The sequence below is a fragment of the Meriones unguiculatus genome, chromosome 16 (genome assembly GCF_030254825.1).
Source record: "Meriones unguiculatus strain TT.TT164.6M chromosome 16, Bangor_MerUng_6.1, whole genome shotgun sequence".
NCBI lineage: Eukaryota > Metazoa > Chordata > Mammalia > Rodentia > Muridae > Meriones > Meriones unguiculatus.
The window spans coordinates 8509039-8521437 of NC_083363.1; the positions used below are offsets into that span (position 1 = coordinate 8509039).

The window sequence follows — 12399 nt, forward strand, 5'->3', positions numbered from 1 at the left end:
TATTCTTTTTCCCCATATGGCTACATTGAATTAAAAAAAAATTTCTCTGATCTTCAGCAAAACCTGTATAATTGCTACATCAAGGCTTATCAGGGCTGTGGGGCTCTGAACCAGCTGGGATAGTCTTGACTGAAAGCCCAGAGACCTAGGAAGCTCTCAAACCTGGCCGAACAGGTCTGGATAGCTCTTTCCTTGGGGCATGTGGGCAAATGGAGATGTTAAAGGACCTGAGCATCATTCACAGGACAAGCTGGGAAAGTCACAGAATTGCCAAGCCTATGAATTGACCAGAATAAACTGCCTGACAAAGCCAACCACCTGAGTGTGAACTGGCTATGAAGGGATAGGAATTGGTAGCATGGCCTCAGGAACAGGACTTGGATGACACAGTCTTTAGACACATTCATGCTTTGCCACCTTAGAGTTCATTTCCCCACAGTCCAGTGACTCCAGGAAACCTGCTCTATGGAAAGAGACAAAGACCCAGCTTGGCCAGAACTCACACTCATAGCCCGTGTCACCCATTGGATCCATACAGCCTGTGCCCCACAGACAGAACCCAGGAATGAACTCCCACACTCCTGAGATGGAGGCAGGGTTTGGGAAACCATGTGTCTTGCCTGGGGTCACGCACTTTAGTACTTTGTAAAGGACAAGATAATGTCACCTCTTAGTGTGTTTCCCAGAGAAATGGTTGGAGGCTTTGGCTAAGCTCCCTTGTACAATTAGTGACACCCCGGAAGCACCTCACCTTAGCTGGAATTCATAAATTCCATGAAAAGTTTTATAGCCCCACATGGCTTCCAAGGCACAGATCCTCACCTCAGGACTCCAAGGTCAAATGACAATTCCGCTGAACAACAGAGTTGCACTCAAAGGCTGAGGGAGTATGGCCACTCCCCCGGAAACAGCATCTGACCAAGTGTCCTGTCCCCAGCCTCACTTGAACCAGCAAGGTCTTCCAATCCCAGGATGAAAAAAGTCCTTATGATACATGGTAACCATCTCAGGCAAGGCCATCACAGACAGAGCCTTGGGAGCGCACAGCCAGACACACACACATTCCCGGGATCATGTCTCAGGCCGTGGGCCCAGTGGTGTCAACTGCCATGTAATCAGAGAAAACCATCAGGTGTCCGCAGAGAGAGGCGGCCTGCATGTCAGCCAGCATGGCTCTGTGACCACAGGCCTCACTCTGTGTTCTGCAGACACTGGGAGCTCTCAGACCTGAGGTTTTTCAAAAGCCGGCTGGGTTACCTGACATCAGGAAATTAGCACTTGAAGGAGAAGGGTCAATGGTCACAGACTCGCTGTTTTTTAAAGAGGTTTGTTTTGAGGATTTTGAGACAAGTTTTCTCTAGGGGGTCCACACTGGCCTCAACCTTGAGACCTTCCTGCTTCAGCCTCTCTGTTGCTCGCACACAACTGAATTCTGATGAAATCTGTATTGATCACTGGTTCTCCTCTTGCTCTTCTATTCTCATCTCCCTGATAGCCATTGGTGTGGCCTCCAGGCATCACCAGTGTCTCACATCTGGCACACTGGCATAGGTGGGTCTTGGAGCTACCAGGTTTTCCACCCGTTTTTCTCTCTCACAGAGAGCAGGTCTCTGTTTCCCACGGTCTCTCCACCTGGACAGATGCTGCCAGCAATCCTGGACAGAGACCTTGCCACTCTCAGAGCTGAGCTCTCCTGTCACTTTGGAGCTGCCAGGAAGAATTGATCCCCAATCTGGCTACTGCACACCCTCATGCTTCCAGCAGTCTAGCTGCCAACCAGCTTGCTGCACCTGCTCCCCCTGCCTGTTGCAAGGCCATGGGCAGGAAGAGGAACTTCCCACAATGCACCTGCTGCACAACAGGAAGAGAGGTGCGTCTCTCTCTGGGAAAACACAGGCTGGAGGAGGATAAAAAGGCAACAGCCCAGCACCTCACACACATTCACACTCACACTCACCACTCACCACTCAACCACTCCCTCACTCTACTCCAACCTAGCTCTGCCATGGCCGCCTCCACCATGTCTGTCTGCTCTGATGCTCGCACCAACTCCTCCTGGCAGGTGGATGACTGCCCAGAGAGCTGCTGTGCCCCCAGCTGCTGCCAGCCCAGCTGCTGCCAGTCTAGCTGCTGTGTCCCCAGCTGCTGTCAGTCTAGCTGCTGTGTCCCCAGCTGCTGTCAGTCTAGCTGCTGTGCCCCAGCCCCCTGCCTGACCCTTGTCTGCACCCCAGTGTGCAGTCCCTGCTGCCAATCTGGCTGCAGCAGCTGCTGCACACCCTCATGCTGCCAGCAGTCTAGCTGCCAGCCAGCTTGCTGCACCTGCTCCCCCTGCCAGCAGTCCTGCTGTGTGACTCTCTGCTGCAAGCCTGTCTGCTGTACACCCATCTGCTGTGGATCTTCCTCATGCTGCCAGCAGTCTAGCTGCCAGCCCTCATGCTGCCAGCCATCCTGCTGTGTGCCTGTCTGCTGCAAGCCTGTCTGCTGCACACCCATCTGCTCTGGCTCCTCCTCCTGCTGCCAGCCATCCTGCTGTGCTCCTGTCTGCTGCAAGCCCTGCTCCAGCATGTCCCTGCTCTGCCGCCCCGTGTGCAGACCCGCCTGCTGCCTGCCCACCTCCTCCTGCTGTGCCTCCTCCTGCCAGCCCAGCTGCTGCCGCCCAGCCTCCTGTGTGTCCCTGCTCTGCCGCCCTGCCTGCTCCCGCCAGGCCTGCTGTGGCCTCTCCTCGGGCCACAAGTCCAGCTGCTGATGGGCCTGTTCCTGGTGTCATCTTCCTTGGCTCTCTCCCTATGCTCCATGTCAGCCTCTCTAGTCTACTGACCTGAGACAGATGGTTCCCCCAAAGAGGAACACAATGTGTCTCCTGTGCTGACCTGGCCTCCCCTCCTCCCTCCAGGAGTCACTGGGACACAGTTCTTCCCTGTGCTGTAATGCTCTGGGTCACTTGCCTTGATACCAGCAGCTCACAACACCAATAAAGTCATCATCAGCCAACACCCTTCTGTATTATTTTTTTGTATTGTTTATGAACTATCAAAGCAACACAGAGAATAGGGAGAAGGAGTGGGCTTGCTCAGCTTCGCCTATCACTCCTGGGAATTGGAGGATGAAGCAGGTCTCTTGATAGCATCTGAGTAGCAGAGTGAAATGTTGGTGTTTTACTCCTTCCTTTTCCCCTTTGTCCTCCCTGCTCCATCCATGGGTTGCATTGTCCACACTCACGCATGCTCTCCTTCAGAGAACCTTTTCTCAAAAGTGTCCGCTCTGAAACACCAGAGCTTCCCTTCATCTTCTAGTCAGGTAGGCTGGAGGGAACATCCATCACCTCCCTCATGCTATGCGGGCATGTGGCTTCCCCGGACTGCAGTCTCCCTTAACCACAGACATATCCGGAAGTGAGTTAACCCTGCTCAGTGGTCATGAAGGCCTGTGGCTTCTTTCTTAGAGCTCAGGACCTCTTTCCAGATGTCCCAGATGGGTTTAACCAAAAAATCCACATGCCCAGGACTCACCAGCACTGGTCACCTGCAGATGTGTCCTAGTCTAGAGCCATCCTATGCTGTTCATCTGGGCAAGCTGATCTGGGCCAGGCTTCCTCTGGATGCTGGCAACAGAGCAGAGCTGCTGCAGCCTTCGGCAGCCTTCAGCAGCCACAGGTCGTCTCTCTGGTTGCCACTAGCTGTCCAGAACATCATTGTCCCCAAGACTGCTCTGTGACAAGCCTGCTTCCCTGGTCCGTGGAGCAGCTCTACACTCTGGCTCAGGGAGGGCATCCTGACTCCCATCAGGTCCCAGTCCTGGGGTGCAGCCTCCTTCCCTAACAGCTCTATTGGTATGATGACACTGTTGTCAGGAACTACACACCTGTCGTACTTGGTCCTGGTGTCACCTTGACTTTGCCAAGAGGTGGCCAGGAAATGGGGAGATGCCGCTCTGAGCATGGGTGTGAGGGTTTTTGTGTTTTCTTTGTTGATTGTTTTTTGAGAGATTTCACTGAGGGTAAAGACTTGCCCAGTGAGGCTGGAGACAAGATGGAAGAAAGAGAGAGGAGAAACCGGGCTAGGGCAGGCGCTCTCTGTTTCCTGGCTTCCATGGTGTGAGCGGCTTTGCTTTGTTTCCCCGTCTCTGCCGTGGTGGACTAAGCTCTTTGACGCCATGAGCAAAGTTAATCCTTTCTCTTTAATATCTGCTTTTGTCAGATATTGCCAGTGACACAATCTTTTTACTATGCCCTGGTGTCCATGTTCACCCTGGCCGGCTGGCTACAGCTCTCTTCTGCACAGGGATACCTCCATGACAGGCACGGTGTATTTGTGCCAGACTTCTAGGACAGCCCTAGAAGAACAGGGCTGGACAGAGCTGAGAAGGCCCAGCTCTGAGCAGGCTATGGGCATGGGTGACCCTCCTGAGCTGGGGGGCTCAAGCACCTGTCTGTCACAGCCAGACACTCACTTCACCCTGGCCTTAGCTCCTATCAGGTCAATGCTGTCAGGTGCCAGTATGCCCTCAGGCCTCTGATCTCCTACAGCATCTGATAGCCCCTGAGAAGCCTGTGGGCTCTTATCCCAGTATTCACAGTCAGCTGAACTTGCAATCCCGGGGCAGCAACATGGCTGTGACCAGAGACATTGGGATGTGGCTTCTGTGACACAAGTGATGCCACACCTGTGCAGATGTGTAGCCACGTGGCAGGCCTGAAGGAAGGCAGAGGTGAGTCACTTGGACCCTGCAGAGTTTTGAGACAATGGACTCCCCAGGGATTTGGAATTTATTCAGGAGTTTCATTGAGGAAAAACCTGGTTCTGATGCCAGCCAGACGGGAAGTTTGCTTTCCAGAATACCTTGCAGGAACCACTGGAACCCAGCTGGTGATGGACTAGACCACACCTTGGCCAGGACTGTTAACTGTGCATTCTTCTTGCCTATGTAAACTTTATCCCAGTGTCAGAACTCTGAAGATGGACTCGAGGGTGACATTTTCTCTGAACTTCTCTTCCTCTTTCCCATATGGCTACACTGAATAAAAAAATAAAAAAATAAATTCTCTGATCTTCACCAATACCTGTATAATTGGTACATCAAGGCCACTGTCACAGCCTGGAGTATCAGGGCTGTGGGGCTCTGAAGGAGCTGGGATAGTCTTGTTCAAGCGCCCAGAGACCTTGGAAGCTTTCAAACCTGGCAGAACAGGTCTGGATAGCTCTTTCCAGTGACTCTCGTAAACCTGCTCTATGGAAAGAGACAAAGACACAGCTGAGCTTCCTCTTCACTCTGGAGCTGCCAGCAAGCCTTGATCCCCCATCCGGCTGCTGCACACCCTCATGCTGCCAGCAGTCTACCTGCCAGCCAGCTTGCTGCACTGCACCTGCTCCTCCTGTCTTTTCCAAGGCCATGGTCAGGAAGAGGAACTTCCCACAATGCACCTGCTGCACAACAGGAAGAGAGGTGCGTCTCTCTCTGGGAAAACAGGCTGGAGGAGGATAAAAAGCCAACAGCCCAGCACCTCACACACATTCACACTCACACTCACCACTCACCACTCACTCCCTCACTCTACTCCAACCTAGCTCTGCCATGGCCGCCTCCACCATGTCTGTCTGCTCTGATGCTCTCACCAACTCCTCCTGGCAGGTGGATGACTGCCCAGAGAGCTGCTGTGAGCCCTGCTGCTGTGCCCCCAGCTGCTGCCAGCCCAGCTGCTGCCAGTCTAGCAGTTGTGTCCCCAGCTGCTGCCAGTCAAGCTGCTGTGTCCCCAGCTGCTGTCAGCCCAGCTGCTGCCAGTCTAGCTGCTGTGTCCCCAGCTGCTGTGCCCCAGCCCCCTGCCTGACCCTTGTCTGCACCCCAGTGTGCAGTCCCTGTTGCCAGTCTGGCTGCAGCAGCTGCTGCACACCCTCATGCTGCCAGCAGTCTAGCTGCCAGCCAGCTTGCTGCACCTGCTCCCCTTGCCAGCCATCCTGCTGTGTGACTCTCTGCTGCAAGCCTGTCTGCTGTACACCCATCTGCTGTGGATCCTCCTCATGCTGCCAGCAGTCTAGCTGCCAGCCCTCATGCTGCCAGTCCTCATGCTGCCAGCCATCCTGCTGTGTGCCTGTCTGCTGCAAGCCTGTCTGCTGCACACCCATCTGCTCTGGCTCCTCCTCCTGCTGCCAGCCATCCTGCTGTGCTCCTGTCTGCTGCAAGCCATGCTCCAGCATGTCCCTGCTCTGCCGCCCCGTGTGCAGACCCGCCTGCTGCGTGCCCACCTCCTCCTGCTGTGCCTCCTCCTGCCAGCCCAGCTGCTGCCGCCCAGCCTCCTGTGTGTCCCTGCTCTGCCGCCCTGCCTGCTCCCGCCCGGCCTGCTGTGGCCTCTGCTCAGGCCAGAAGTCCAGCTGCTGAGTGCCAGGACCCACTGGAGTACCAGGGCACGGGACTACATCCCTACCAACCTGTATTTGCCACTCATGCAGGCTCAGCCCAGAAGAAAGATGTACACCATCTGAAGAGAAGCCGAGGGTAGCTCAACCATTTAGAAGGCCTGGTGTGTTCCTCTTCCACTAGGTGCCAGGAGAGCTGGTGACCCTCTTTCCTTCCACCCCTGACTGACCCTGCTTCTGTGGTCAGCTGTCCCACTCTGGACCTGAACAAATCAATAAAACCTTTTCTGACCCACTCTGTCTCTATCATGACTTTCTTCCTGGGGCCTGCACCTTTTCTACCATCTGTGTATCTCCAGGTCTGAGGCTCAGAGTCATCACATCTGACAAAATGGAATTAAGAGAAACAGAAAAACGCCTTAGGAATTACAAACATCTAACAACATAATGACTGAGGGATCAATTTATCAAGAAGGCACACAATTATGAACCTATACACCCAATGGTGGTTGCCCAACTTCACAAAACGAGCATCCTTTGACCAAGAGTGAAATAGAACCCAATAAAATGCTACCATACCGTGCAACAGCCATCCCTGGCAGTGGGTGTAACAAGCAAAACTATTAATTAATTAATTAAAATAAATCAACAGACGCCTGAGCTAATGGCACAGCAGATCAAAGGACTTGACAGACATCTACAGAACATTCCTAATATCGCACCGTTCTTTTCTTTAGCACATGGAACTTTCACTGTGTAGAATAGACCAGATCAGAGGGTACAAAACAAGTCTTAGTAAATCCCAAACCCCTGAAATCGCACATGTGTCTTTTCTGGTCCTGGTGGTGTGTACCTCGAAGCAACAGCAAGCAAAACCTGAAAATGAAAAAATGCCCGGAGACTGAGCGGCACATTTCAATTTTGTTAGTTTACAGAGCAGCAAGCTTACTTAAGGAACCCTCATACGCACTTAGCTTTGATGAGCCCAGCCTCTTCCCAGCCTCTACCCTCCCTGCCCCTTGCCCACTTACGCCATTCTCCGAGTTACTCTTCCACTTTTGTGTCACATGTTCTGTTACCCCCACACTCTGCCTGAAGGCCTTACCCCACTTCAGGCCACCTTCCTAGTTTCCCCAGCTCCATACACACTTGGCTTCATGTACATGTGCATATATAAAAATAAGAAGCTAGAACTCATATATGAGAGAGAAGGTGCAGTATTCTTCTTTCTGAACCTCAGTGTGTGGCCTCACTTAATATAATATTTTCCAGTTCTACCCATTTTCTTTCAGATTTCATCATTAATGGGTCTATTTCCTTCCTAATGTGAACAGAGCATCAATAAACATAGATGTGTCAGACAATATGCTTCAGCTGGTGGCATGGCTCAGTGGGTAAAGGCACTGTGTGAGGCTCTGGCAAGACCGATTTTGAGCCTCAGATCCCACAAAGTAGTAGGAGAGGACTGACTCTCAAGAATTGTCCTCTAACCCCTCTACATGCACATCATGGCACACATATTTTTATACACAGAGAGACACGTTTTAAAATAAGCTTTTGGTTACTGAGGAAGTCAGGGGGGATAGGTGAGAGTGTGAATACAGCCTACTGAAGCCCTGGGACACAGCAAAAACAGAAATGAGTGACGCTCCTATCGGGAATGCCCGCATCAGAGGGTAGAAAGACCAAGAACAAACAACCTAATGATGCACATCTCAAGGTCTCACAAAAGCAAGAATGAACCGCATCCCAAAATGGTTAGAGGAAAGAACACAAGCCAGGGCAGAAATGTGTGAGGTCAAATCTGCCACACAAGGCAAAGAGCCTGTAAGAGCGTCCAAACCAAATGGTGAGCCTCATCTACAATAGCAAATGAGGAGATGAGGGAAGGGGAGGGAACATGAATTAAAAGGAACTAAATATAAGAATTTACTGGTCTAGGCAGCCCTTGTGCTCACAGACATGTACTAGGGGAAACTGCCATATTAAGCACAGAGGGTTGTTCCTTCAATAGAAGGAATACAGAACCTGTTTTCCACCCAGAAGCCTGGAACAGGCATGCTTCCTAGCCTGGTGACCTTTGTGCTGTGTGGCCAGAGACTTTTGGGCACCAGACCCTTCTTGTAAGCTTACTTTTTCTCAATCTATAGAACCCATCTTTCTGGAAGGTGCCCAGAAATGTGTCCTTTAGGATGAAGACGGTGGAGCTCAGGTGTACTCTATCCTAATAGACAATAATTGAAATATTCCCACAAATAACCTTCCCAAATGTGACGGGACCTCTGGAAGCACAATGAACTCCAAGCGAGAAGAAGCTCAAAGGCCACCAAGGAGACACACTAGGATGCAGTCACTGCGAGACAAGCATGGGAGTTGGAAGCTCGTTTCTCACCTGCACCAGAGGCCGGAAGACATTGGCTTATGTGATAGGTGTACTTCTATGATAGGAAGGAAATGGTCCTACTCAGAAATCGACACTCGGCAAATTATCCTTTAAATACAAAGGAAAGCTGCACATGGTGGCTGTTACCTACAGTCCCAAACTACTTAGAAAGCTGAAGCAGGAGGGTCCCAAGTTCAAAGTCAACCTAGTAAGACCTTGTCTGAAAATATGTGGAAATATATAAAAAGTCCTATAACTGCCCCAGCGTGGAATGCTTTCAGGGCACATGCAGGTGCCTTTTCTCCAACCTTCATTTACACAAAGAAAAAAAAAAAAAGACAGAGAAATTCAGATATGTCTGCCTAGTTAAGAGAGTCCGTGGCTCACAGCCATGCTCTATAATTAGTTGGGTTTTTTATTCGTCACAGAAAGGACTCAGAATACAGGAAGAAATGAGGTCTGTCTACAATACCTGCTCTCTGGACTGCATGGAGTCTGCCCCTAATGTTTATCCATGGTTCAGCACACTCTTCCAAGTCTATCCTGTTTACAGAAACACACAGCTCTGACCCTGTTTCCATGTGTGACCTGACTTTTTTAAATCTCCTTTCCCTTTAGTCAGGTTAGACTCTGCCCAGTGTTGTTCTTTGCTGCCTCCATCCCACCGCTGTTTTTCTAGGTCTCAGTGACCAGGCTCTATTCTGTACTTCCTGCTCACTTCTGGGTGTGGCTTTCATTTACACTTCCTTTTCCTGGTTCCTCAAGATGTGTGAGTTTATATGACTGGTCTTCTTCCTTTGTGACTGTGAGTTTCCCTCTTGTGCTGTTTTGGCCGCATCCCAGGTTGGGTTTGTTGTGTTTTCATTTTTATCTGCCCCTTGTATCTTCCAGCTTCTCCCCTGACTCCCTGGCTATTTAAGAGAGAGAGCGTGTGTGTGTGTGTGTGCGTGTGCATGTGCGTGTACGTGTGTGTGTGTGTTCTATTTATACAGATTGGGGAAATCGCCAATTTCTGTTTTGATTTCTGTTTCTTTCTGCCATGGTCAGAGATGGCGCCTCGGGCAATCTCAACTATTTCAAATTCCTTGAGACTTGTTTGGCCTGAGCTGTGAGGCAACCTTTAGGGTAAGGGAAGCTGCTGCTGTCTTGTGTTTTGCCTGTTTTTCCTCCTGTTTCTTCTTTTTACACTAGCCATGGCTTGCTGGCATTGCCAGCTGTCATCAGTGTAAAAGAGTTGATTCTTCCCAGTTCGTGTATATTGGAGTCTATATGATGATAACCATGTGGTCTTGGAAGATTGCTCTCTGTATTGATATTTAGTGTTACTCATTTTTTCCTAACCAGTTCCAACTCTGTGGCTTGCCCTGTCGACTCTTATTTCGCTGCCCACATCCCGTTGGTTGCTGTTTGTAGGTGTCTCTTCCCCCGTGTCCCATCTTCATCCCTCTGTGTCTCAGGTCTAAAGTGTATGAACTGACCCAATGGTTTTGACCTAAGATGGTCAAAGAAGTTAATCACTAAATAAAAACCATCCCTGAATGAAGAGCCTAGGGCCAATAGCTTCAGAAATACTGACAGGAAACATTTAGAAAAGGATTATGAGCTCTTCTGGTACCACACCCCACCCATAAAACATAATCCGACTGACCCAGCAGCATAGAAAAGGATTGTGTGGCACAGCAGGGTTGCAGGGAATGCAAAGCTGACTCTACAGGGGAAATTAACCTGTGCAGTATATCACGGGGGACTGAGGAACCTCAGAGCCGTCTCAATCGTGCAAGGAAGGATGCCTAGGAACATCCAACACCCCTTCATAACAGCAACGCTCAAAAAGGCTCACAGAACGTTCCCAGTGCAATGCAGGACAGCCGTGAAGCCTACCCCTTTCTAAGGTGAGGGACGGGGCAGAGGTGTCCATTCCCACCACTTCCTCTCGACACTGCTGCCCTGGAGGCTATAGTCAAAGCTATTAGGCAAGAAAAAAAAAATACAATTACCAACAGTAAAGCCTTCGGGGGTCAAAACCGTGCTGCCAGTGCAATGCTGGGTGTGTAGATCAAACTTTTAACAACAGAGCCAGGAAACGCAGCGATGGAAGAGCAGTCTCTTCCACAAACAGTGCTGGGACAGTCAGGTGGTCACATGCCGAAGATAATACCACACACTAATGCCACATCAAAAATTAACTCAAAATGTACCAGAAACCCAACTATGTGAACCAAAGCTATGAAGTCTTAGAAGAAAAGCTTAAAAGCCAATCTCCTGACCAAAGACTCCTCTGTGATGTCTCAGACAAGTCGCAAAAGCGCGAGGGACACAAGAGAAGAGACTTTAAACCACCTAAATGAAGACAGCCCTGGACATCAAAGGACATGATCAGGAATTGAGTGACAGCCCTCAGAACACAGATGGTCAGGGGAACCTGCTACCCAGAATCCACCGAGAACTCCGTGACAGGAAAGCCAACATGCTCTATGTCAAAAAGGACTGTCGAAATTTAGTGTTAAAGAAAAGACAGGGTTATGTTCAGACCATGCGTGGGGTTTCAGTGGCCACTTCCTTAAAGGAGATATACACACAGTGACAGAGTGCTTGGAGCCCAGTCTCAGGTCATTAGGAAATGAGCTGGACAATGCTAAACGCAAAACCACACGGCTGAGCTCTTCCGCCCGTGGGTCTCTGCCAAGGACTTTGGTGAAATGGTCAAAGGAGAGCTGCTCACAGTATCACAAAGCTGAAAACGGGCCGAGTGCCCAGCCATTGACAGAGAGGCGAAACGTGGTGCCGCCGCGTGAGAGAATAGAATTGAGCCTCAACGACAAAGAAATGCATTCCTGACACAACCGTGACTGGATAAAAATGGAAATGTACTGTTCCCTGAGGCCAGGCTTTGAGGCCCGATGGCTTTGATTCTGTGTTTCTAGTCCTGTCCTCCGCTGCGGTCTTCTTCGGCTGCCTGTTTAAGGGACGGTATCTGACCTCTCACCTTTGACCTCCAGAGATAGAGGCTAAGGGTAAGGCTGGGGAGTGGGGTAGAGAGTGAGGTCTGAAAGGCCCGTGCAAAGCCTTTCAAAGTTAGGTCAAAGGGGAAGCTGGAAGTCCCCAGCTGAGACCAGTTGAAACTACGGGTGGCTGGCAGAGATCCAGAGGGGTCAGTGAGCTGTGGCTATCATGCTGATGAGGCCTGTCAAGGATGAAGCTGTGGGAAGCTGTGCCATGCATATGAGGCAGGAAGCTGGCACTGCGTGGTACAGAAGCCCCACCCAGCACAGCCAGGCCTTTGAACTGCTGAGCTCTGCTCCCCTGTCTGTGACTTCGCACACCCTGTCCACTGCTTTCTGGGGCCCATGACTCCCAGCAAGAGCCCCCCCACCAAACCAGGCATCCGACAACATAGAGGACACTGGGGAGCAGAGGCCATGGATGGGACCAGCTCTGGGCACAGTGCTGGTCTCAGATTCAGGAGAGACAAGTCTGTGACGAGCCCATTGCCTCTCTCCCCGCACAGGCAGGCTGGACCACACCTCCAAGGACAGAGCTGGAGGATGCAATAGTCTTGGTGCCCAGCGTCATAACCAGGTACCCTGGCAGGTGACCAAAAGGTAGAGGGCACAGGGTCAGCCCAGAAAGGCTGTGATTTCCCTCCAGCAGTGCCTATTTTTAGAG

The 12399-nt window shown here is 51.0% G+C and overlaps 3 protein-coding genes across 3 annotated transcripts in view; 2 read left to right on the forward strand and 1 right to left on the reverse strand.

Annotated features, from left to right (window-relative positions):
* The window catches only part of Tspear (thrombospondin type laminin G domain and EAR repeats), a 186818-nt gene that overhangs the window by 113561 nt on the left and 60858 nt on the right, over window positions 1-12399 (reverse strand). The window lies entirely within an intron of this gene.
* Window positions 2006-2754, forward strand: LOC132648336 (keratin-associated protein 10-8-like). Its single transcript, XM_060369255.1, has one exon. The coding sequence runs from the start codon at window positions 2006-2008 to the stop codon at window positions 2744-2746; it is 741 nt and encodes a 246-aa protein (XP_060225238.1). The 3' UTR covers window positions 2747-2754.
* Window positions 5572-6372, forward strand: LOC110545071 (keratin-associated protein 10-4-like). The gene has a single exon (XM_021630918.2). It carries the CDS (start codon window positions 5572-5574, stop codon window positions 6370-6372), a length of 801 nt encoding a protein of 266 aa, XP_021486593.2.